Genomic DNA, 27,367 nt, shown 5'->3' with positions numbered 1-27,367 from the left:
ACATTTATACCAAATTTCAGCATGAAGGGTAGGGCTGATTGAGAACATTCAGTCAAAAGAGTCTGACAGAAAATTGGGTTTGCAACTAACAATTTTTTTGTGATTAGTGTTTTCTTTCTGTGGAAAAGTTCGATTTTTCATCGAAAAAAATCAACCACCTGAAAATCTAAATATTTCAGCCAAAACCCAAGATTTTGATTTGGAAATGTTGCCATGGTGCCTCCAAAGAGCTGTAATTTAGGGTATGTCTGCACTGCAATTAAAAACCCATGGCTGACCTTTGCCAGATGATTCAGGCTTGTGGGACTGGGGCTAATGGGCTGTTTAATTGCTGTGTACATGTTCGGGCTCGGGCTGCAGCTCTCAGACCCTTCAGCTTGGGCTCCAGATGGAGCCCAAATGTCTACATCACAATTAAACAGCTCCTTAGCCTGAGCACCTCGAGCCCAAATCAGCTGGCATGGGCCAGCTGATTTGGGGTGGGTTTTTAATTGCAGTGTAGACATACCCTTTGTTGACTCATGTCTCCATTCTCCTCTATGAGCCAGGCTACCCAGACAGACTACCTCTCCAATAACAGAAAATGGGCAAGAGTTCACATGAATTCCCCTCGCTCTCCAAGAGGGAAGATCACAGTCCATCAAGGGAGATGTAGTCTGACCAGGGAGCCCAGCCTATAGAGGAGAAAGGGGTCATGAAGCACCTGAAATACAAATCTTATGAAGCAGTAGGGCAGCATTTCCAAAAATTGTTCTTTTTCAGTTTTTAGCCCAATTTCAGTTTTGTCCCAATTACTTTGGTATTTGAATTTTTGCTAAAGATCATAATTTTCCGGGGGGAGGGGTGGAACACTTTTCGACCAGCTCTAAGGAAGAGCGAAAATTCCCTAAGTGCAGAGGGACAGGTTCAAGTAGGAAGCATTCCACACCACTCAAGCCCCCATGTCAGGATACCAGGACATTAAGGATAGAGGTGGTTATACTGAAAGGTGTTAATGGCTGACATCAAGTGAATCTTTGACCCACAGACAATCACAGACCTAGATAAAGCTAATGGGGTATGCTAAGCACCTTTCTTTCAGACAGAGCAACTAAGCCCCTTTATACAGTTATGTAGCTGAAAAAAACAGAAGCCACAGTCCAAGGAAATGGGACACATGGCAAGGCCTGATCAGAAGCTAAGACTTGTGATTTTAAGGGTTCTATGATTTCAAATGTAGGAGTTAGGGGATTGTTCGTAGCTGTGTGTGTGTCAAAGGCAGAAATGCTTGGAGAAACCAGGGGACAGCAGAGAGAAGCATGACCTTGAGAAGGAGCAAAAAGAGAACTCTTTGGGGCACAGAACTGATTAGAGAGGGAGACTTGGAAATTGTAAGCAAGGAAACTGCCTGATGTTGTTGGTTGTTTCTATTGTGTTCAGGGAAACAGGACTCTGTGTACATTCTTTGTAAATAAACAGAATTGCACCAAAGAAATACCTGCTTTGTATCACCCATTTTTCCTCCCAACAGAAACAATCCAGCAAGGCCCTGAATATTGGCTAACAGCTCAGAGCAAGAGAGATGGTAGCGGGCACCTTCACACTGTGTGCGCGCCCCGGATGATGGGTGGTGGGCTCCTCACCACCTGACACAAGAAGAGAGGTGTTGAGGGAAGGTTCAGCCATTGGATCCTTGCTTATATGAATGCAGTAGCTGGATAAACGGGAGCTCTGAATGAGGGATATGGCCATGTAGTCCCTCAGCATGCTGCTAGGCTGGGAAAGGTGAATTCCAACCCTTGCTTGGTTTCCCACTTAAAGCTTATTGATTTCAGCTTTGTGAAGGGGAAGGGGAGGGGATTTCATCCACAGTGAATGTAGATGGCTGGTCCAGAGAGTGAGGAATTTCTGTCAAATTCTCATCTACCTCTAGACCAGGAAACATTATGACTGTTTGTAGAAATATGTACCATAATTCCATAGTCTTAGAATAAATTTTAATGATTTGATTTTAAAAAATTGCACTGGCATAAAAATTCCCACATTTTGGAGCTAGTCAAATTGCTTCAGAGAAATCCTAGAAAAGTCATTACTACACAAATAGTACTATTCCAAATTAATTCTCTTAGCTATTTCAATTTCACTGTCAAAAAAATTAGAGTATATTATACTTATTGTGACAGAGCTCTGTCCTTGTCTCAGTGGGTCCCACGCTTCCTGGCAGATTTCGCTAGCCTCAGAGGCTCACTGTGACCCTCCACATAGCCCTTCTCTCTCTAGAGGCAAGGGTCACAGCTTACTGAGCCATTTTCATAATAAGCCAGCAAGGGAGGTGAGAAGAAACAACCTTCCCTCACACAGTCTCTGTTGTCTCCCAGTCTTAGTGATTAATCAGGGGGGAGCCCGGGCCCATCCTCTACTCCAGGCTCCAGCCCAGGGACCCTAATAGTAGCAGCTATGGTAGCTGACTTTTTGGAAATAGGACATATACAATTCCCTGGGCCACTTCCCCACAGCAGCCCCCGCTTCCTTAATATGTACTTCAGCACAACTTCCTCCTACAGCTCCTGACACATGCACCCAATTGACTAACTGGGAGGCTTTTAACTGGTTACTGCCAGCCCCTAATTGGCTTCAGGTGTCCCAATCAACCTAGCATCCTCCCTGCCTTCTGAAAAGATCTTACTTGGCCCCAGGTGTCTTAATTGACCTGGAGCAGCTGCCATTTACTTATCCCAGTAGCAGGGATTTGTTTAGCCTGGGGCTAATATCTGTCTCCCACTACTTTTCTATAGTCTTCTGGCCTTGCCCCATCACATTATATATACTTACTTAGTATGTTCATTTAATTAAATTTATACCACTTCTTTTAAAGTTGAAGAAAAAAGCATTTGCTTTTTTGTATTCCATTCATAGGTCTGATCCTGCAAATTCTTAGGCACATGCCAAGCTTTTTGGACATGAGTAGTTTTACTGAAGTCAGTGGAAATACTCACCTTCAGCAAGTTAAGCATTTGCAGGATCAGGGCCTTAAATACTGTTCAGCCAAGCCATTGTGATATGGGGAAGTTTGTTGACAAAAACAACAAACTACTAATTCTTTCTTTCACCATAGTGCATATGTGTTGGTCTTTCTCTTTAACACATTACCCTCCTCTAGAATCAGGATCTGCAGCTTTCCAGAGCTTCCATGTCCTGGAAAGCCATAGATAGCTTTTGCTTAGAATGAATCCTTAGTGCAAATACAGATAGGTTTTGTTACTCTAGACTGAACGTTAGTGAAAAACATTAGTGGAAAACTTTATGCTGTAATTATGTAACTCCAACTCATTCCAGTTATCAATGGTAATGATGCAGAGATTGCAGGTACTTACTTTCATTAGCATCTTTTCTTGTGTTCTTTATGAAAGCAGAGAATTTTGCAAACACATCATTTCCTGCAGAATTAGATTCAGGGTGCTTTGGCCCAAGTTTGGGGTACCTGAGGAATTAAAAATACAAGAATGGCATACAACTAGCAGCTTCTTTTATGACATTCAGCTACTTCTGTATTATATGAACAGCAGTTTATTCCACTCCATTGTGAACAAAGTATGGCTAAGTATTTTTCTTAGGAAACATTCCTAAAATGGAAACCACTTAGACCATATAAAATAAATACTGTGTCAAATGTTTTTCAATTACCCCTAGTATCCAGAAGTTTAATTCTATTTCTTGCTATAACTACTCATCAACTTTCATTATTTTACAACTTGAAGAAAATGAGGGAAATCTCAAAGCACAAATATAGAGAAACAGTAGGTTACTATAAGGTGTGGAGGTCCTTGCATGAGCCCTCTGCACTAGCGTGAATTTCACTCTTTGAGAATTACTGTAGTGACATCATCAGTACAGTAACGCCTCACTTAAAGTTGTCCTGGTTAACGTTGTTTCGTTGCTGATCAATTAGGGAACATGCTCGTTTAAAGCTGTGCAATGCTCCTTTATAACTTTGATTGGCAGCTGCCTACTTTGTCCACTGCTTGCAGGAACAGCAGCATGTTGCAGCTAGTGGTGAGGGCTTGGAACCAGGGTGGACTGGCAGCCCCCCTATCTGCTCCCCGCTGCCCTAAGTTCCCTGTGTGGCAGCCGCCGAGCAGGCTATCAATTGGTCGGCAGCTCAGTGGTCCCTCCCCCCACTGCCATGGGCTGCTCCTGCCCTCTGCCTTGGACCTGCTCCCAGGAGCCTCCTGCTTGCTGTACAAGGGAGGAGGGGGAAAGAGGGGGGCTGTCAGGGTGTCCCCATCCCCCCTGCTCCTGCCCCCCACTTACCCCATCTCCATCGAGTAGGGTGACCAGATGTCCCGATAAAATTGGGACTGTCTCGATTTTGAGGAGTTTGTCCCACGTCCCGACCAGAGTACGGTCGGGATGCCATTTGTCCCGATATTTTGTTTCCTGGTCTTTGGCAGCAATTCGGCGGAGAGCCCTTCAGTCGCGGACGGTCTTTGGTGGTATTTTGGCGGCGGGTGCTTCTGTCTTTGGCGGCAAGGTTTATTACCCCCCGCCAAAATACCACCGAAGACCATCCACGACTGAAGGGCTCTCTGCTGAATTGCCGCCAAACTCCCAGATGGGTGAGTGTTTTAAAAAAAAAAAAAAAAAAAAAAAAGCCCCCCACTGCAGCGGTCCCAATATTTTCCCCTTAACAACTGGTCCCCCTACCATAGAGCAGGAGGGAGACACGACAGGGCTCAGGACAGAGGGAGCTTGCTGGCAGCAGAGGCTGTCTGAACTTGCTGATCTACTTAAAAAGGCAGCGTACTTGTAGTGGAGTCAGCGTACTTAAAGGGGCAATGCACGTCTCTCTCTCATTCTCTCACACACACAGGTGAGAGTCTCTGTCTGCCATGCTGTCTCCCCTCCCTCCATTTGTGCTGCCTTGTAGAATGTGAGGCGACATTAACGTGTTAACCGTTGAGGGCTGAGCCGACTGCTAGTTCATCATTTAGCAGTAAGGCATTCTCTGGGAAAAATGGATATAAACTGGACACTAGGAAGTTTAGACTTGAAATTAGACGAAGGTTTCTAACCATTAGAGAAGTAAAATTCTGGAACAGCCTTCCAAGGGGAGTAGCGGGGGCAAAAGATGTATCAGGCTTTAAGACTAAGCTTGATAAGTTTATGGAGGGGATGGTATGAGGGGATAGCCTAATTTTGGCAATTAATTTGGCAACTGATCTTTGATTATCATCAGGGAAGTATGCCCAGTGGTCTGTGATGGGATGTTAGATGGGGTGTGATTTGAGTTACTACAGAGAATTCTTTCCTGGGCGCTGGCTGGTGAGTCTTGCCCACATGCTCAGGGTTTAACTGATCGCCATATTTGGAGTTGGGAAGGAATTTTCCTCCAGGGCAGATTGGCAGAGGCCCTGGAGGTTTTTTGCCTTCCTCTGCAGTATGGGGCACGGGTCACTTGCTGGAGGATTCTTTGCAGCCTGAGGTCTTCAAACCACAATTTGAGGACTTCAATAACTCAGACATAGGTTAGGGGTTTGTTACAGGAGTTGGTGGGTGAGATTCTGTGGCCTGCGTTGTGCAGGAGGTCAGACTAGATGATCATAATGGTCCCTTCTGACCTTAAAGTCTATGAGTCTATATCCCACCCTCTTCCACCCACTGACTTCACCACTTCAACCAAGCTTCACAATCATCATAGCTGTGAACAGTATTAAATTGTTTGTTTAAAACTTATACTGTGTACAGGTGTATATATAATATAGTCTTTTGTCTGGTGAAAAAATTGCCCTGGAACCTACCCCCTCCCCACCCCCATTTACATTAATTCATATGGGGAAATTGGATTCGCTTAACATTGTTTCACTTAAAGTCTCATTTTTCAGGAACATAACTACAACGTTAAGCAAGGAGTTACTGTATTGCTAACTTCAAGAGATCAAAAATAGTGAGTCGGACCCTCAATAATCATGAGATTTAAACAAAAAATAATATTGTGGCATTTTAGGTCAGTCTCTTGATTTTTGAACTCCCCCTTGTCCTTCGCCAGGGTGTGTGCATGTGACAATTAGTGTTGCCCACTCTCCCACATGTACGGGATAAGGTGATTTTGGCCCCTGCTGCAGAAGCTCTTACTTGCCAAACAATTAATCCTGTCCTCCAGTCCCCCCATCAGTTCTGTCCTCATCCAACCCCCCTCAATTCAGCCCCCATCCGTTCAGTCCCTCAACCCCCATCATCAGTCCATCAGTTCAGTCCCCATTGACCCCCACTGCACTCAGTTTGCCCACCCAGCATTTACTGCATCTGCTCAGAACCCACCATCAATACACACACACACACAATCAGCACCCCTGCAGCCTCCAGGCCATATTTCAGCCCTACCAGCCTTACCTCTGCTCCTCTTAGGGTTCTTCTCCTTTCCCAGGCCTAGGGTGGGCTGCAGTGGGGTCCCCTCTCCTATTTCCCAGTCTGGCAGAGGGAGCCAGGCTTAATTTTAATTAGAAATTGCATCTCTCACCATCAATTCGCAAGAGTTGGCATGTCTGCATCATAACAAACTTGCAGGATATTATCAGTTGATTAGTGCTATAAAGGACAGTTCCTATTGACTTAAATTGGCACGGGAGTCTTTTTATTGATTTCAATAGATGTTGGCTCAGACCCTTTATTAACTCTAGAAAGCTGCTATTTTTGCCATCTCTTTGAAAAGGAAATGTTGATACTGAAATTGCAGACAGTTATTGCATATTACACAAAGCAAATTAGTAGTTAATCTCCATTGCATGGACTATAAAACCAAATAATTTCTGATGACTTGTCCTTAACTAACAGCACATGCAGAGAGCCAGATCCTTGGCTGGTGTAAACCAGCATAGCTCCATTGAAATCAATGGACCTGTGCTAATTGACACCAGCTGACGATTTGGCCCAGAGAAAATACTGCTGGAAGAGCAAATTTAAATAGCGATTTTTTTAACATTGAAAAAGTTTCTTTAATTGACAGTAATTGTGTCCAAACCTGTGAGGTGCTGAGCACTGTCAATTCCCATTTACTTCAGTCACTGGGAGTCGAGCAATCAACATCTAACACTCACGATCTCACAGGAACAACACCATTATGCTAGGTCTCACTTCTGCTTCCAGTGGAGTCAACAGCAATGCTCATTGAGTTCAATCAGAGCACAATCAGACTCTCTAATATAGTTCATATATATATATTTTAAGGCATGAAAGTGACCAAGGACTTGATCCTGCTGTCGTTGAAACCAGTGGGTATTTTGCCAGGGAGTGCAGTGAAGGCAGGTATGAAGGACTAAAAGCAAAATATGACATGCAAGAGCACAGTACCTTGGTGGTGTTAATTTTTCCTCTAGGAACTCCTCAATCTTATTGACATCAATTTTCACTTCACCATCAAAAGTCATGAAGGGAGGGTTTGTTCCTGGGGCTAGATTCTGTAAGTCTGCAGGTTTTCTAAAAGGGTACAAACACCTTGGGTAAGTAGCTATGTGAGAGACATTTTAAATTCCTACACTTAATAGTATACTGGTATTATTTAAAGCAAATAAAATAGGTTATATTATCCTTGCAATTACTGGGTAAACATGGACAAATCACTTCCCCTTTTCTATCTCAGCTTACCTCTCTGTAAAGGTAAGACGTAACCTCCTGCCTCATAGAGATGTTGTGAGCATTCATTAGTATTAATTAATTAATATCTGTTTCATGCATTGACCATATAGAACATGAGTCTCCTCTCACACCTATTTTACACCATGTTAACACCATCGATTTCAATGGAATTATTACCGTTTTACATCAGTTTAAATCAGATAAAAATCCGGCCTATAAAGAGCTATGAAAATACCAATTAGCTGTATAAATAATGTGAGTCAGTTTGCATGTGTATTTCAAAGTTACCACAAGCAATACATTCTTTAAAATAATCATTTTGCTAATGTTCTTCTGAAAATGAAAATATATATTGTAATCTTACCTTTTCAAGTCTACAGTTGTTACATTAAATATAACTCCTTTTAGCCACAGAATCATAAAGAGACGCTGAGAAAACGGGCAATTTCCAATGCTTTCCCCGTCACTACCAGCCTACAATGAAAAACAATAATATATGCTTTTAGCTAAACTATTTTTATAATGGCAAAGTCAGTCAGCTGTCTGCTGTTTAAAGAATACGGACAAAATTCAGATCTGGTGAAAGCAGGTGCAACTCACTGTAATCATTTATAATGAAAACAACAATGAGTCCGGTGGCACCTTAAAGACTAACGGATTTATTTGGACATAAGCTTTTGTGGGTAAAAAACCTCACTTCTTAAGGTGCCACTGGACTCCTTGTTATTTTTGTGGATACAGACTAACACGGCTACCCCCTGATACTTGACACATTTATAATGAAATAGTTTTATACAATGTTTCTTTATATACTCCTCCAAACACTTTAATGTCTCCTTAGAAATGGATGTTCTAAAATGTTTTTTTTTCAGCATATAACTGTTTTTATAAACTAGTGAACAAAATTCAAATCATAGCATTACTTTAAAAGAAAGATTCCATGTTAACATAAATCCCTCTAAATAATTATATGTATTCTTAACACGTTTATACCAGTTATGACTCCTGGAAACACCAGCACGAAAAGATGTAGCAAAATATATTACATCATTAATTGAGATTTAGTGCCAAGAGCAGTTAGGAGGCTAATTCAAATAAATCTCTCCTGCATCCTGTGCTTGCAATCCTCATGACAATTGTCAGAGTAGTGCCAACTCCACGCTTCTGTCAGAGACAGTGGACAGTGAGGAGGGTCATGCAGGTTCATGGGATTTTTTTCAAAAGGCATGAAAATTGTGGGATGCAGATGACAGTATGAGAAGGAGAAAGTTGCATGCTGGAAAGTTGACCATTTGCTCCCAGTGACCTCTGTGTGATTTGTTTCTGCCTCACCATGCATTGCAAAAACTTCCCAAAGATAGTGTACTGGACGGTGGTGAGTTGCACCTACTCATGGTGCACTGCACTGTGAATCAACACAAGTGCTCCTGGTGAATATGAGCAGTGCCGATGCAAAAAGCCAAGTATGTACATGCACAAGCAATATACTAACTGTGGTGGCTTTATGCCATTGTAATTTGTGTTGGCAAAAGTTTGTAGTGTAGATATGCCCTCTATCTTTCCTCATACCAGTGGCTCTCAACCTGCCAGACTACGGTACCCCTTTCAGGAGTCTTATTTGTCTTGTGTGTCCTCAAGTTTCACTTCACTTAAAAACTACTTGCTTACACAAATCAGACATAAAAATACAAAAGGGTCACAGCACACTATTACTGAACAACTGCTCACTGTCTCATTTTACCATATACTTATAAAATAAATCAATTGGAATATAAATATTGTACTTACATTTCAGTGTGTATTGTATAGAGCAATATAAACAGATCATTGTCTGTATGAAATTTTAGTTTGTGCTAACTCTGCTAGTGCTTTTTATGTAGCCTGTTGTAAAACTAGGCAAATATCTAGATGACCTGATGTACCCTTTGGAAGATCTCTTCATACCCCCAGGGTTACACGTACCCCTGGTTGAGAACCACTGCTTTATACAGCTTTGGCATAACTAGAGCAAGTTAAATTTGTATTTACCTCCCACTAGAGATTCCCTCTTAACTCTGTCATTCTTGTCTGGCTCGTTGTTTAGTAAAGTTCTTTGAAGCTTATAACACTTTCCAAGGTTTACACTGGCCATATTTCCTCCCTAGAGAAGTTACTCACAATCTCACAATAATACATAAACCTTGCATTTTTAATACAATGGACTCCATACCTGTCACATGAGGGTTTTACAAAAACAAGCTAGGAGTTACTGGGACACCTAACTTCTTGACTTCATTATGCTCCATTGCTAGGATGCATCAACATTAATAAAGGCTATGATTATCAAGCTGATAAACACCACCATAATATCACAGAGAATTTTGTTTGGAAGCATTAGCTAAATAGAATATAAATATTGTAACACAAAGTTAAACATCACTCTAAGCTCTTGTTTTCAGGTTCTGGCTGAAGAAGGGTGTTATTGTATAAGAGACCTGGGGATGCCTATCTGCCCATCCAGGCTGCTTTTAATTTCACCAGGTCAGCTGACTGTCAGCTCCTTCAAGTGAGCAGTCTGCCACGACTTACCAAAGTAAGGACAAAACACAGGCACCAGCTTCATTTCCCCCGGGGTGCTTGACCCCTCTCTGTCCCCCAGGCCCTACCCCCAGTCCATCCCTTCCCCCAAGACCCCACCCCTGCTCTGCCTCTTCCCACCCTGTTCCATCCTCTCCTCTGAATGCCCTGCCCTCACTCCACCCCCTCTCCCTAGCGCCTCCTGCATGCCACTAAACAGCTGATCCGTGGTGGGCGGGAGGTGCTGGGAGGGAGGGGCAGGAGCTATTTGGCAGGGCCACCAGTGGGTGGAGCACCCACGGAGTCAGCACCTATGGGATAAAACACTGTTTTCTATAAAAAAAAATTGATGGAACTGGCCCTGAAAACTGGGATATGTCTGTCTTTAGGGACATGTTTACTCTATTTATTTATTTACTTATTGAAAAAAACAGATAGTGCAGAGGGAGGTGTGAGAATGGTGAACAAGTCAGTTAATTTTTATTTTATTTTGGGATGGTGGGACACCACACCTGTCCCTGCTACTAGGTAATGATCAGTGGTGGCATTTTAAAATGAAATGAAAATGAAAATGGAATTTTAGAGTTTTATAAATAGTGCTGAAAAGTAAAATAACAAAGGCATTTAAACTCATCAAAAGCAGTTATATATTTATGACAAGTGAATCTGATTTATATATAATAAAAAAATAATTAAAAATAATCTCAAATGATAGTAAATTGTTGCACCTTGAGGAAACAAGGGGCATCTCTCCTGAAAAGCGATACATATACCCATTCTTTCTAAACAATCGGACATTCACTCTGTATTCACTCGGGCTTTAATAGCAAAAGAAATCCCCTTGTAAGGCTTACTGTTGCATTCAGAGAACTTTACAGATCATTAAGTGATCAACAGTCACAATGGAATGAACTTCTTTTCATGATCCTGTACCAATTTCCCTTGACATAAAAGTTAGAAGCTTGGGTCCCTCTAACTTTTGCTACTGAAGCTGAGGGAATATAGACAGCCAGGCTGTCAGTTTGTTTGTCTCCCATCACCTTGGTAACAGTAAATTTCAGGGACTCAGAAGAGCAGCTTCCATCCTGCTCTTCTGTGTAACTTTCCATAAGGTGGAGTCAGGGATCCAGATGAAGACAGACACGTTACCATGACAAATGCAGAAGCGAAATAGACAATGAGTCCATCAATTTGTTATTAAAGTGGAATGACAAATAGTCTACCAACAACATAGTTATCTGTTTGCTTAGGAATCGGCAGCTTTTAGAACTGCTATAGAAGCACCAGGATGGCTTTTTTTTAAGTGCAATGTTTTAATGATTGAGAAAGTTTTATGTTCTGGGGGCATCAGCTTGATTTAGGGGAATAATACTGGTTTTCCCATTTGTCCATTTTGTGATAGATTATGAATACAATAACGAATAGCCGATCCTTTTCCCTTTTCTCCTATACATCTATCAAGTTGCTGGTAACCACCAGTGAGAGATGTTCTTAAAAATAATGGGGAAATGGCTAAAATGAAGGACAAAACATTACAACACGCTCTAATTGTCTTGAAAATAATGTAAATATTTTTTTCAGTAATTTTAGGGCCCAGTCCTGTATGCTGTTAGGCTCTTTGGTTCCCACTGGAGTCCAACAGTTTGCAGGTTTTGTCCGTTTCCATATTATGCAAGATGAACATCAAGGTATATTAGCAGCATGATATTAGTCTATATATTTTCAGGAACCAACTATGAATTTTCTAGTGAATGGAGCTTACTGTGTTTGTCCAGTGCTGCTGCCTCCCGTGGTTACAAAAACAGCATTTTGATTTAAAACCAAAAATAAATTAAATTGTTTCTCAATGTTTCCCCATTTCCCCCTGGGACACAAGTTTTATAACAAGTTAAAAAGCTCCCAAGCTTAAAAAGTTTTGTGGGAGTTCCTTGTTAAAACATTGGCATGACATCAATTCACCCCTCCTGATCCAAAAGCCTGGGCATACAGGCTGTGCAATAGGGGTGTCATTTGCTATGGGGCAGAGGGGGCAGTTGCCTTATGCCTCCAGACCTTGGTTTTGTCCCTCCCCCTGACTTTTCATAGCTCCTTGACAGCCAGTGATGCGGTGTCTCCCTCAGGTCTCTGGAGGCCACTGTGGGGCAGGCTGGGCCAGAGCTCCTTATCACTGTGTTGTCAGCACCACTCCCTCTCCACACTGGCTGGACAGGAAGCAGCAGTGGCACCCTGGGGTTCAGCTCAGCTTGGAAGGGCCAGGCCCCAATCTCTGTCCTGTGCCAGCCATCGGTGACACACATACACCTCAGCTCATCTTCCTCCCAATGACGGGCATAGGACCAGTCGCCATCTCCCCGTTCCACTCTACACCCCCAGGATGGGACCAGACTTTCACCATCTCTCCTAATTTTTTCTAAAATGATGGCCCTGTAATGCAACATGTCCTGAAGGTTCAGAAACTCTGGCTATGTAAGCCGAAGACAGGGAAGTGAGTTCTAGAGCTAAGGGCCCCAAACTGAGAATACTCTGCCGACAGCTGTCTCCTACTTATACCGGGAAACTACTCACTCAGATGTCCCAGCTGATCTCAACTACTGCAAGGAGAGAGGCAGTCTCTCATGTAGTCATACCCAAACCATTGTCCATCCTATTACTGGGGAGGACTGTCATGTAGACAGCACCATATTTAAAGGCCTGAAAGACTTGTAGCTGCTGGGAGCCCCAACTTCATGGAACGGGAAGCAGACCAGCTGTCATGGGCCTTCAGGGGCTCTGCATTAGCCACCTCTGATGCAATTATGGATGACAGTAGCTTGCCTCCAACTCTGCAGGGACAGCCTCTAACAATAGCAAAGTTGGAGGCAGGGGACAGCAAATCTTGAAAGCCATCAGCAGCAGAAGAAGCTACTGACCTACAGCTACTGCAAGAGGTGGAACACAGGACCTGAGGCAGATGACCCTAGGTTGTCTAAGTTCTTTCCTTGTCATTTTAACAGTCTATGAATCTGATGCAGAACTTAACATCCTTTGAAACCTGAACTTATTTTTTTGTGCTTCCAGGTTCTATTTGGGGATGGCAGTAAAGGGTTAATGGAAAACCTTGTGAAGATTCCATTTTCCTACATGTAGTGGGAAATATTATGCTGCATGCTCACAATAGGTTTGTAGGGACCTTAGAAAAACCTATGATAGATACCTGAGGTCTCCAAGATGCCATAGCAACTCGTGACTTATTATAAGGTTAGGATGGAGATGACCAAGCAGAAACCTTGATTTTGAATCTTTTTTCCCTTTTAGTTTAAAGGTGCTGTGATGGAGCATCTGCCCCAGACTGCCTTGTAAGGGGTTAATGGAGCTCTAGGGATGCTGAGCAGAAAGCAGCCAATAGGAGAGGGGCTGCAAGGAGGAGCCAATGAGGGCTGGGCAGGCCCGTATAAGAAGAGCTGCAGGGCAGAGCAGCCTCAGTAGCTGCCTGGAGCTTGAAGAGGGAAGTTCAGGCTCCTAGCAGGAGAAAGGTGTGCCAACACCTGGATAGAGCAGTACTGCCAGCAAGGATTGGAGAAGCTAGAGAGAGCTCCTGGCTAGCTGCTAAGACTGGCAGGCTGAAGCCCTGAGGTAAGGATGAAGAATGTAGGGGGGATTGTGAAGAAGTGGCCCAAAGAAATGAACTGAGGCAGTGGCTGGACTGAGGGACTGTGGTACATTCCCTGGAAGGGAAGGAACACAGAGTGTGGCACAGCCAGAGGGTTACGTCCTGAAGAGGATGCTGTTAGGATATAGCTATTCAGGCCTGTCTACAAAGGCCTATACTTTAAGAATTTAGGTGTATTCTTATCACTTAGCTAGTTATAGAGGTATAAAAGAGAAAATCAAAATCACTGTCTGTGTAATGGCCTTCTCTTATTGTGACTGTCTGAGGCCTGGTAAGCAGCAAAGGCAGCCATAAGCTGGGAAGTGTATCGTCACATCCACACATTCCAAACTAGTCACATTGAAATAAGGTGCTATTGGGCTATCCTGTCCTGATATTTCTATCACCTCCAGAGACAGGGAAGAGCCTGGAAGATGTAAAAGGAAACTTAGTTTAATAGCATCCTGTCTGGCAAGAACTCACTTATCAATAGACACAGCTGGAAAATCCTTATGTCTGTATAGTTGTGAAATCCTCACTTCTGTATTGTTTTGTATGTTTATTTGCATGGTTTCTGTCTGGTTCTGTAATTGTTTGTCTGCTGTATAATTAATTTTGTTGGGTGTAAACCAATGAAGGTGGTGGGATATAATTGGTTAAATAACCATGTTACAATATGTTAGGATTGGTGAGTTAAATTTCCTTAAAATGGTTGGTTAAGGAATAGCTAAGCAAAACTCAAGTTTGACTATATAGTCTGCAGTCAATCAGGAAGTAAGGGGGCGGGGGAGGGGGGAAATGGGAACAGGGACTGGGGATGGGAGAATTAAAATCATGTCTTGCTAAAGGGGAAAATGGGAACAGGGAATGGGAACAGGAACAGGGACACAACATAGGCAAGGCTCTGTGGTGTCAGAGCTGGGAAGGGGGACACTGAGGAAAGAAACTGGAATTGTGCTTGCTGGAAGTTCACCTCAATAAACATCAAATTGTTTGCGCCTTTGGACTTTGGGTATTGTTGCTCTCTGTTCATGCAAGAAGGACCAGGGAAGTAAGAGGGTGAAGGAATAAGCTCCCTAGCAGATGCCATGATCCTTGGAGTGATGTGGGTCCTGGAGCAGACATAACTGTGGCAAGACATCACCAGAAGAGGGTGCACTAGTGAGCAGATCTAATCTCCAGGACAGCCAACAGGAGGTGCTGCAGTGGTGATTGAACCCTGTTACCAGTGCATTTCTATGTTATAAGCAGAAAACTCAACAGACGATACCATCCAACCATATAATTTCTAATGATAAAATCATAATCTTCAGATTGTAAATATGAATTTAAAGTTCATTTCTCCAGATAAACTTGTCCAATATACCTTCTAATATATACCAATCTTTAGACACTGGAACAAATTAGTACAAACATCATTACATCCAAAGTGCAACAAAAATGTTCACATTTTAATGAATCAGAGATGCTAGGCATGCCTGATTCTCCACTGCCTTGCACCTTACATAGTCATATATACCAGTGCAAAGAGTGAGAAAAATGCCACCAAATCAGATATCATTACCTCTCTCTCAATGGCCTGAACTTGTTGTCTTCAGCATTCCCTGTTCCTATCACCCCTGTGAGACTCAGGGATATATCTATGCTGGAGGTGTAATTTCCAGTTCAGGAAGACATATATGTGCCAGCTTTGATTGAGTAAATATCTTAAAACTAGAAGTGTAGCCTTGGCAGCGCAAGCAGCCAGAGGGGCTAGCCACCTCAAGCATCAGCACGTCTGAGACCCTAAGTATGTAGTCAGGTGGCTAGCCCCTCCTGCCATTAGTGCCTCCATGTCTCCCCTTTAATGTTTAGCATGCTAGCTTGATCACAGTTAGCTTGGTTATGACTGCCTGACTTGGTAATTACACCCCCAGCCCCAGTGCAGGCATACCCTCAGAACAGCAAACACCTGGGGCCCCTGTGTAACAATATAGACTGCTACCACTAGACATTGTACCCCAGTCTTCACAGAAGAGTGAGATGCAAATGAAGACCCAGTTCCCAGATGCATGGAGAGCTGAGTGGCAGTGGAGGGGAAATAAAATTCTGGTATAGTGCCCTGCTAAAGATGTTAGTATGGCACACCAGCTCATGTGCCTCACTTTCTCCTCATTTCATTTTCAATCAACTTAATTCATGGTACCAGTGCCTGCCGAGGCTCTGTACAGTCCAGACTCCAACCCTCTGATGATAAAGTTGTTAAATGGGCCCCTGCCTTTGAATTTCAATCTATGTGCAATACTGGTTCCAGGGCAGCTTGTCCTGAATCTGGTAGCAGGAACTTTTGTATGCATGCATCCACATTCTAGCTTGCCACAGTGCTAGGACAGCCTAGCAGCCAGAATCAAAAGCTGGTTTTAATTATTCTAACTAAGGTAAACACACTGCCTGATCCTTTTCCTCCGTATCCCCACCACCACCAATCCAACCTCCACCCCCACACACAGCTTCCAGAGCAACCAAAGCACAGAAAAATTGCATGTCATCACCCTCACTAAAATGCTAATGCAATGTTGTCTAAGCTGCCCCCCCCAGAAGAAAATCCCATCATACATAATATCACAGGTAATATACTGTACAGTGCACTAATATGTACAATTCTTATTCTAACATGTTTTTGGTATCTCTGCACAGCCTAATAGTGTTTACAAAGTCACTTTTACAAGTTAGAAACAGGTTAACAAATAAGTACATTGAACACAGTAAAATAAAACCTCCATCATTCATTTAATCAATCAGATATTTTGGTTATTAAGGAAATCCTTAATTATGACACTGAGGTTTAGTAAATACAGGATTAAAATTGTCAGGGGTAAAATACAAGTTGTGATTGTCACAAAATTATGGTTCCTGGAGCTGAGACTTTACAAAAAGCACCAAATATCAGGACCTGTAACAAAATTAAAATCAAGAGACCTGCCAACGCATCATGCTCCTCAAGTCACCTTGTAAAATAGTATATCCCATATTCACCTCTGTGCAGTTCTATGCAAGGCCCATGCGTCACCTAAGCGCTATTTTGAGGGTCAAAGTGGTAGCTAGTCATCTGCAGGCCCTCTGCAAAGGCCTGAATTCATCCACAGTGCCGGTACACTTCTTATTAACCATGGGTTTTTTTTTAAAATATGTATGTCTGCCTGTGGATCAAGCAATCCAGCTTTGACTGAACCGCTCCATCCTGACATGAGGAAGGATTTTTCTGTATAGTAAGTTCTGTTTCTTTTGGAGAGTAAGACTCTCTCTTTCCCTGTGTGACATTGCAGGAACCTGATGCAGTGGTAAGAGAATCAAGTATGGCCCATCTGCCTGACTTGCTAATGCTGTGAAACATGTAGTCTAGCTATGAAATTTTGCAGCCTGTGAGTAGAAATCCCTGTAAGTTTCTCTGCAGTGCTGATCAGTGCTCTACTACTGCAAGCTCTGCTTGGTGTGCATACAGAACTTCATTATACTTTCTCACTGTCCTCTGAAGGACTGAATGGGTTCCCCCATTTTGTTATTACCATGACTTAGAGCTGGCTAGGAAAGGGGAAAAAATTGCTAACGTTTTCATTTTTTTGTCCTTAGAAAATAGTTCATGGAAATTTTCCAAGCAGCTATAATTTTAATATCCATATAAATATAGATAGAAGGCAACTTGCAGTACCACCTAGTATTCTTCCTGTGAATCACTGTGATTGATGTAACACAAGCCTAATCTTTCAGTTTTGTCCATGAGGGTGAGCTAATTCATCAGGCTAAATCAATAGCTGTTTTTAGGTTGTTCTGCTACTTAAATAAATGATTCTAGCTACTATCTTGAACAAATGGCATTCACGTTTTAATTATGATGGGTCATGGGGTAAGTATGTCTTTCCTAGTCATGTCAGGGCTTAATGAGTTCATTAATCAAACATTTATGAAGGCTGTGTCTGCAGACAAGGAAAATATTAAAGCCCACATAAAAGCTTTCATTAAGTCCCCTTTTAGGCAATTATCTGTATACTGTGATATCATTTGATTATTGCTATTTGTAATCACAAGCCATTGCTTAATGGGATTATTAACTTACGCTCTACTATTTTCATCAGTTTTTTTACTGTTCTACTCTCCCATTGTTTGCTCTGTGTATGGGACCAACACAAAGGTCCAAAGTGGAGGGAAATGTTCCTTGAACCATTCTTTCCTCTTCTATTTAAGCTCACAGGGCTGGGTTTTGTAAGCCTGTTTTAAGCTTTCAACATGCTAACAAAGGAGCTTATACTAGGCAGTGTGGCCTACTGCATAGGGCACTGGAGGGAGACTCAGGAGACTTCAGTTCAAGTTCGGGCTCTGACATGGGTTTGCTAGGTGAGCACAGGCAAGTTATAGCCATCCCCGTGCCTCAGTTTCCCCATCTGTAAAATGGAGATTTTCATAGTGCACTCCTTTGTGAAGCATTTGGGATCTGCAGATGAAAAGTTCTACCTAAGAGTTAAGTATTATTATTATTATTATTTTTATATTGTGTGTATATATGGTATGATCCAATAGTTAAGGCTTCATGTATTCTGCAGTTGCATGACCACAAAAATTGCTGCAGCTAAAGTTCCATAACAGCTTCTATCAGAACCTCTGAGATTTCAGTCACTCATAACTTTCTGAAAGTTTCACATATTGAGCTAAAATTTTCCATGCATCTAGCAAATGCCTGAGGGTGAAATTTTGTATTTCCTGTTTTTTTGGTTTGAAGTTTGAACTAGGGCTGTCAAACAATTTATAAAAATTGCAATTAATCCCTAAATTAAAAAAATAGTTACGATTAATCACGGTTTTAATGGCACTGTTAAACAATAATAGAATACCAATTTAAATTATAAATATTGTTGAATGTTTATTTTCAAAAATACTGATTTCAATTACAACACAGAATATGAAGTGTGTAGTGCTCACTTTATATTTTTATTACAAATATTTGCCCTGTAAAAATTTTTTAAAAATCTACAAGTTGAAGCATGACAGGGCATATGAATGTTTGGCATATGTCACGTAAATACCTTGCAACGCCAGCTACAGAAGTGCCATGCAAATGCTTGTTCTCATGGTCAGATGACATTGTAAATAAGAAGCAGGCAGCATTATCTCCTATAAACATAAACAAACTTGTTTGTCTTAGCCATCGGACGGAGAAATGGGATTGAGTGGACTTGTAGGCTCTTAATTTTTTTTTACTTTTTTTTTTTGAGTTCAGTTATGTGAAAAAAATTATTCTACATTTGTAAGTTGCACTTTCATGATAAAGAGATTGAATTACAGTACTTGTATGAGGAGAGTTGAAAAATACTATTTCTTATCATTTTTGCAGTGCAAATATTTGTAATAAAAAATAAAGTGAGTGGTGTACACTTTGTATTCTGTGTTGTAATTGAAATCAATATTTTTGAAAAGATAGAAAAACATCCACAAATATGTATAATTAATTTAAATTGCCATTCTGTTTAATCGTGATTCAAACTGATTAACTCTATTTTTTTTTTAAATCTAGTTAATCTGTTTTGCTTTAATTGCTTGAGTTAACTGCGATTGACATCCCTAGTTTGACCAAAAATGGGTTGGTCTTTTGGAGAATACCTTTTCCCCCGTTTTTCAAATACAGTCGAACCCATTTATCTCGACCTCGGTTAACTTGCCAATCCTATTAAGTCGACGTTTTAGAAGTGGAACCGCCAAACTCCCTCTTTGTCTTATTGGTTTCTCATTGGTTATGTTGATTCTTTAATCTCGCCAAACCCTAATATCTCGAGCACAGAAGAGCACCGAGGTCGAGATAAATGGGTTCGACTGTAACTCCGGCGGCAGCCCTGCCCGGCTCCTGCCGCATCCCTCCCCGGCCACGCGACTCCTGCCCTAGCCCCGGCTCCCCAGCCGCGCGGTTCCCCAGCCGCCCGCTCCCCGGCTCCCCAGCCGCGCTGTTCCCCAGACGCCCGGCTCCCCGCGTCCCTGGCCGCCCAGCTCCCCACGTCCCCGGCCGCCCGCTCCCCGGCTCCCCAGCCCCGCGGTTCCCCGCTTCCCCGGTCCCCGCCCGCCCGGCCCCGCTTCCCCGGTCCCCGCCCGCCTGCCGCCCGCCCGCCCAGCCCCGCTTACCCGGTCCCCGCTTCGCCTGCCGCCCCCCCGGCCCCCCTTACCCGTTCCCCCCTTCGCCAGCCGCCCGCCCGCCCGGCCCCGCTTACCCGGTCCCCGCTTCGCCTGCCGCCCGCGCCCGGCCCCGCTTACCCGGTCCCCGCTTCGCCTGCCGCCCGCCCCGCGCCGGCCCCGCTTACCCGGTCCCCGCTTCGCCTGCCGCCCGCCCGCCCGGCCCCGCTTACCCGGTCCCCGCTTCGCCTGCCGCCGGCCCGCCCGGCCTGCTTACCCGGTCCCCGCTTCGCCTGCCGCCCGGCCCCGCTTACCCGTCCCGCTTCGCCTGCCGCCCGGCCCCGCTTACCCGGTCCCGCTTCGCCTGCCGCCCGGCCCGCTTACCGGGTCCCGCTTCTTTGGCTGCCCGGCTCCGGGTCCCCGTCCACGGCCGCCCGGCCCCGCTTCCCCGTCCCGCTTCGCCGGATCCAGCCACGTGCAGGCACCGCGGTAAGGGGGCAGGGAGGGGGTGTTGGAGAGAGGACAGGGGAGTTCAGGGGTGGGGGGGTGGATAGGGGTTTATCTCGATCATCGGTTATCTCGATGCTTTTTGGCAAACCCCTAGGCCGGCGACATAACAGGGTTCAACTGTAGTTCATAATAGGGTTCACATAAGAAAAAACACCAGGCAGCACAACTTCCCTTCCTTCACTGAAGAGCACAGGGGCCCTTCCCCTTCCACTTTCTCCCTTTAGGATGAGGGAGTTTAGTTCTCTCCCCTTCCACTAGCAGTGGCTGATGGAATGAGGCTGCAGGAGGTAGAAGAATCTGAAATGGGAGCAGGAAGAGCTGGTGCATGGCTGGGGTGTTCCACAAGGAAGTGGAGCAGAACTATCACCTGATGGGAGAAGAAGTATTGTCCAAGTTGGGAGTGCCCTAGCTGGATCTGTCCCTCTACTTCTTAGCTCAGGCCTGGTCTACACTACGCGTTTAAACCGTTTTAGCAGCATTAAACCAATTTAACACTGCACCCGTCCACACAACGAGGCCCTTTATATCGATATAAAGGGCTCTTTAAACCGGTTTCTGTACTCCTCCCTGACGAGAGGAGTAGCGCTGAAATCGGTATTACCATATCGGATTAGGGTTAGTGTGGCCGCAAATCGACGGTATTGGCCTCCGGGTGGTATCTCACAGTGCACCATTGTGACCGCTCTGGACAGCAATCTGAACTCGGATGCACTGGCCAGGTAGACAGGAAAAGCCCCACGAACTTTTGAATTTCATTTCCTGTTTGCCCAGCGTGGAGCTCTGATCAGCACGGGTGGTGATGCAGTCCCAAATCCAAAAAGAGCTCCAGCATGGACCGTACGGGAGATACTGGATCTGATCGCTGTATGGGGAGGCAAATCTGTTCTATCACAGCTCCGTTACAGAAGACGAAATGTCAAAGCATTTGAAAAAAATCTCCAGACAGAGGCCACAGCAGGGACTCAGCACAGTGCTGCGTGATAAGCGTAATGGAAAGCCAAAGAATCAAATGGACACTCATGGAGGGAGGGAGTACTGAGGACTCCAACTATCCCACAGTCCCCGCAGTCTCCGAAAAGCATTTGCATTCTTGGCTGAGCTCCCAATGCCTGTAGGGTTAAACACATTGTCCGGGGTGGTTCAGGGTATAGCTCGTCAATTTACCCCCCCAACCCACCCCCGGAAAGAAAAGGAAAAAAAATCGTTTCTTGACTTTTTTCAATGTCACCCTATGTCTACTGAATGCTGCTGGTAGACGCGATGCTGCGGCAGTGAACAGCATCCTCCTCCTCCCCCCCCCCCGTGGCAGATGGTACAATATGACTGCTATCCATTGTCATCATCAGCCCGTGAGTGCTTCTGGCTGGCCTCAGGTGAGGTTGGCCAGGGGCGCCTGGGTAAAAATAGGAATGACTCCTGGTCATTCCCAGTAGATGGTACAGAACGGCTGGTAACCGTCTTCATCATAGCAACCGGGGGCTGAGCTCCATCAGCCCCCGCCCTTCATATCTAAAGAAAAGATTCTGTACTGCCTGGAGTATCATAGCAGCGGGATGCTGGGCTCCTCTCTCCCACACCGCTTAATGTCCTGCCTGGACTATCATAGCAGCTGGAGGCTGCCTCACCCTCATTTTATCTCACTAACAAGTCACTGTTTCTTATTCCTGCATTCTTTATTACTTCATCACACACATGGCGGGGACACTGCCACGGTAGCCCAGGAAGGTTGGGGGAGGAGGGAAGCAACAGGTGGGGTTGTTGCAGGGGCACCCCCCGTGAATGGCATGCAGCTCATCATTTCTGCAGGATCTGACACGGAGCGGCTGTGCTCTCTGGTTCTCTGATACACTGGTTCTCTAGTACACTTGCCCCATATTCTAGGCAGGACTGACTCTATTTTTAGATACCATAAAGGAGGGATTGACTCGGGGAGTCATTCCCATTTTTGTCTTTGCGCCCCGGCCGACCTCAGCCAGAGGCACCCATGACAGCAGCAGATGGTACAGAACGACTGATAACCGTCATCTCATTGCCAATTTACAATGGCAGCAGATGGTACAGAACGGCTGATAACCGTCTCTGCTATCATGCAAAAGCAAATGAATGCTGCTGTGTAGCGCTGCAGTATCGCCTCTGTCAGCGGCATCCAGTACATGTACGGTGACAGTGTCAAAAGGCAAAACAGGCTCCACAGTTGCCATGCTATGGCGTCTGCCAGGGCAATCCAGGGAAAAAGGGCACAAAATGATTGTCTGCCGTTGCTTTCCCAGAGGAAGGAGTGACTGACGACATTTACCCAGAACCACCCGCGACAATGATTTTTGCCCCATCAGGCACTGGGATCTCAACCCAGAATTCCAAGGGGCGGGGGAAACTGCGGGAACTATGGGATAGCTACGGAATAGCTACCCACAGTGCAACGCTCCAGAAATCGACGCTAGCCTCAGACCATGGACGCACACCGCCGAATTAATGTGCTTAGTGTGGCCGCGTGCACTCGACTTTATACAATCTGTTTTACAAAACCGGTTTATATAAAATCGGAATAATCCCGTAGTGTAGACGTACCCTCAGACATTGATTGCAATTTTTCTGGAAGCGCTTTGTTTTGAACCCCAACCCTTGAACAACTTTTTATGTAAACTTCCTTACTGATACCAAAGTGACAAATCGTTTTCATATAGGCTTCTATAAAAGCTTCCACACTTTCTCCAGGTCTTAGCACCCTTTGGTAAAAGCATGACCATCCATGTGTTACATTCCTTTTGAAAAGAAATTCCCTTCAAACATCTTAACAGTTATTCTTATCTCCTCATTACTACCAAAGGTAAATGACTAATAGATGGTCTTCTGCTTCACTTGTTGCATAAGGGAACCTCTTCACTAGCAATATTTGTGGTTTGTGTAGTCGCGGCAGAGCGCTGGGAGAGAGCTTTCTAAGCACTCTTAAAAAAAACCCACCTCCATGGGGGGAGCGGCTCCCAGCGCTGGTGCACTGTCTACACTGGCACTTTACAGTGCTGAAACTTGCAGTGCTCGGGGAGAGGCGGGGTTCAGACCCCTCCTAAGCGACAAAGTTGCAGTGTTGTAAAGTGCCAGTGTAGACAAGCCGTAAGCTAACAGGATGACCAATACTTTGCTGCTCTCTGTATTTAATCTTCAGTGTGGTTCTGGTGAAGTGTCCCTTTCATTAGCCAGTCTGGCTTCTCACCATGAGTCTTTTGAACAGCTGAAAGTATTTCCTAGTCCTTACTTATGCTGGTTCAAAGTGAATTGATTTCTGACAGTGTCACTTTTTCTGTGATTCTTTATTTTTGTAATGTAACTCTGTCCTAATTCTGAGCAAGGATTTTTATTAGAATAAGAAAACAGTATTATCCCTAAAGATACACTGTTGCTTCACTGTACAGTTTCTGCTTAGAATCTTCCCAGCCCCTTCCTGCCTAGCTTCCTACTACAGTGAGAAAGAAACACTACTGATAATATCAGAGAGAGAAACAATTCAATCACAATCTCTACTATTACTCCTGGCACAAAAATTCTCTTTGTTCTGGTAAGAGTCCTATATGAGCTTGAGTTATATTATGAGCTCCTAGACTGCTGGGAGATTTTTACAGTAACTGGTAACTTATACTACCATCTGTCTAAAAATATATATATTCCTCATATCAACAATAATTCTATCTAGAATTTTGTTCTCCAGTACAAATTATTGTAACAGACATTGAACAATATGTGAAATCTAGTTAGTCCTGAGTTTACAAAACCTTATAAATATTTGTAGATGTATATACAGTACTATTTATGCAGGTAGTGATAGAATTGTACCATTCCAAAATGCAAAATTTACCATATTCCTACGGTACTAATATATGAAAATGTAGCTAGAAATCATTTTGGTTCACTTGGCTGCAAATATAATGCATATTAGTAGCATGTAATCCGTTGTGATAATCACAAAGGCATCATAGGCTTGTCATCTGTGTAATATCATGGTCAGACTAAAGCTTTTTGTGAGGCAGAGGCAAACAATCTGTATGTAATACATGTTCGTTTGGGGGCTTAGGGCATAAGTGCTCTGTAAATTTTGCCAAATTGTTTTGATGCCACCTAGTGGTTTTATAATGAACATCTTTACTTCCTTGAATGCAGCGTTGCTGTAGCAGTGTGAGTCCTAGGGCTTGGCTACACTTACAAATTTGCAGCGCTGCAGCAGGGTGTGAAAACACACCCTCTCCAGCGCTGCAAATTGTGGCGCTGCAAAGCGCCAGTGTGGTCAAAGCCGCAGCGCTGGGAGCGCGGCTCCCAGCGCTGTCCGTTATTCCCCACAGGGAGGTGGAGTACGGACAGCGCTGGGAGAGCTCTCTCCCAGCGCTGGTGCTTTGACTACACTTAGCGCTTCAAAGCGCTGCCACGGCAGCGCTACCGCGGCAGCGCTTTGAAGTGTAAGTGTAGCCAAAGCCCTAGGCTGTTAGAGCGACAAGGTGGGTGAGGTAATATATTTTATTGGAGCAACTTCTGTTGGTGAGAGACAAGCTTTTGAGCTACACAGAGCTCTTCCTCAGGTCATCCACCTTGTTATCTTTACTTCCATTCATATGATACCCAGTACAATGGTAACCTTCAATATTAACACATCATAACAGGTTTTATCTGTCATTTGAGAGCAAAGTCCCAATGCAGATTCTTTTCCTTTTTTATTAAATTCCCTCAAGAAAACCTTAGATGTTGGCCTTGAATTCCATATATAAGAGCTAATACTGATATTAATCTGTAGACATTTTAAATTCTTCATAAAACTTTTGAGCTAAAGCAGTCAAAAAACATCCTGCTGTAGGTTAAAAATATTTTGTTGAAATAGCTAGAAGTAAAATTATTTGGGCTTTTTAGCTATCAAAAATTATTTTAAACAGGCATATATCTTCATCTACTTGATTAACATCAAACTTGTTTAATACAGATGTGTGCAGCTTCTATTTATCTAATGGATTACAAAATGTAAAATATGACTGGCAGTTCATGAAACATTTGCACATAGATTGTGCATTGTGGTCCGCTAGTGCGGACCCCTGACTCCTGCACTGACTCTGCATGGGCACACTAGCAGATTCCAAGGCAAGATAGAGGACTTGCTATGGATTAGGTTGACATTTAGGGAAAAGAAGGCATAGAATAAGAATAAACAAACAAAAACAAACTATGCCGTCAACTATTTTTGTTCCTGTATAATGTTGAAAGGGAGTATGAAAGGCTTTGCCGATGGAGTTGTCAAACAGCTCAGAGAATGTATACTGTTACCTCTCACAACTTGGTTGAAGGGACAAAGGTGTTGAATTTAACTTTAACAAGATAGCCTGTGTCCCAAATGTTAACTAGCACCTGAAGTTAAATAAATGTTAACAAAACAAAATTATTAACTGTCTGACTAAAAATCTCTCTCCCCTCTAATTGCTGTCATTATTGACACTTGTAGTGTGGACATTTCATTAGCTGTCCAGTCATCCAGGCTAGCCAGAATCAAAATTTCTAACATAAAAAAAGGCAGAAAAAAAGAACTTTTGACAGAAAATCTTCCAGTTTCCCTTTACAGAAGGTCACAAGCTCACTTTCTTCCTTTATAGGGTCACTTTTAAAGACCTTGCTCACTGCTAAAGAGGGAACTCTTCTTTTACCGTCACTGAATCAAATGCAATAAGAAGCAAATCTTGCCAAACCAGGTGGGAGGGAGTGCAGAGGAAAGAAGAATCTTTAAGCCTAGAATAAGCACAAGTAATATCAACCAAATGTTTTTAAGTTATACTCACTAGGATATATGGATTTGTAATGAAAATATTTCTATAACCATTCATGATTATAGTGTTGCTAGCATGGTATAATTCCAATTAAGTTATTAAGAACCCTTCATTACTATTTCTTCTCTAGAAATAAGAGGCCTACAGATGCTCCTATTTACTTAAATGGGAGCTGGACTGGAACCATCATTTACTTTTGATGTTAAATATTTACCACCTACCCAGTGCTCCAGCACCTACACAGTTGGTCTACAAACAGGCTATCCTATTCTGATCTGGATTACATAAAGCAAACCAATAAATGATTACTCCATGAAATACAAAGACAAGACAGTGTAAGTAAAACTAAAAAATGAATAATAGTACATAACTGATCTATTTACTATTAAAACATGTGCTGCTCTCAAATATACACCTCCCACACCATTACAAACTGAGATTTTTCCAGAGAAACAAGAAAAATGAAATATAAACAAATAAATTGTGTACATAGTAACCTTGGGGCCAATACTGATCTCAATGATGCCAGGGGAGTTTTACCAATGTCTTTAATCAGATCAGGGGCCCTAAATATTGTCATACAAATAGGATATTTTCATCTAAAATTGTGGCTCATAGCAGGGCTGCGAAAATAACTGCAGGCAGCTTTATAAAAGATTTAATCCTGCAATAGAATCAGATTATTTTACAAGTTGGAAAGGAATGTGATTTACTAAATTACTTTTACATTACTACATGTTGGTAGTCCTACATTGTGTGAGTAACGATACCATGCTAGCTATGGTACTGTTATACGAGCTAGGTAAAATGTATGGGTTGACTTAAACCCCCATTGAGATTGATAGGCATGAACTCACACTTTAATTAGCATAACTGTAAGCCTAAACCACCACCTAAAACAAAAGAGGTGTGACCTACCTGTCAGCTGTGGCTGAGTATTGTTTTGGGTATGGGGGAAGAGACCACACGGAAACTGAGAACAGGCAAAAGCAGAGAAGGAGAGGCGCACAAAAGCCAAGCAGGAGCCTGTAAGCACAGTGTGACTGGAAAAAGCTAGGGAAAGTGATTGGCGGTCTGGTGTTGGCTAAGACTTGGGGGCTGTAAATGAAGGAAATTGCTCCTTTTGTTCTTGATTCCT

The 27,367-nt window shown here is 43.4% G+C and overlaps 1 protein-coding gene across 3 annotated transcripts in view; it reads right to left on the bottom strand.

The window, feature by feature from the left end:
* Positions 1-27,367, bottom strand: part of CLIC6 (chloride intracellular channel 6) — a 51,229-nt gene that overhangs the window by 6,716 nt on the left and 17,146 nt on the right. For all 3 annotated transcript variants that reach the window (XM_045002411.1, XM_045002410.1, XM_045002412.1), the window contains exons 2-4: positions 7,976-8,085; positions 7,327-7,452; positions 3,354-3,460 (exon numbers count right to left, since the gene is read on the bottom strand). In XM_045002411.1, coding sequence (XP_044858346.1) covers positions 3,354-3,460; positions 7,327-7,452; positions 7,976-8,085 — 343 coding nt within the window. The remainder of the gene's footprint in view (positions 1-3,353; positions 3,461-7,326; positions 7,453-7,975; positions 8,086-27,367) is intronic.

Source organism: Mauremys mutica, chromosome 1, assembly GCF_020497125.1.
Source record: "Mauremys mutica isolate MM-2020 ecotype Southern chromosome 1, ASM2049712v1, whole genome shotgun sequence".
Taxonomy (NCBI): domain Eukaryota; kingdom Metazoa; phylum Chordata; order Testudines; family Geoemydidae; genus Mauremys; species Mauremys mutica.
Note: the sequence above shows the minus strand (reverse complement) of the source record. Positions and strands in the feature narration are given on the sequence as shown.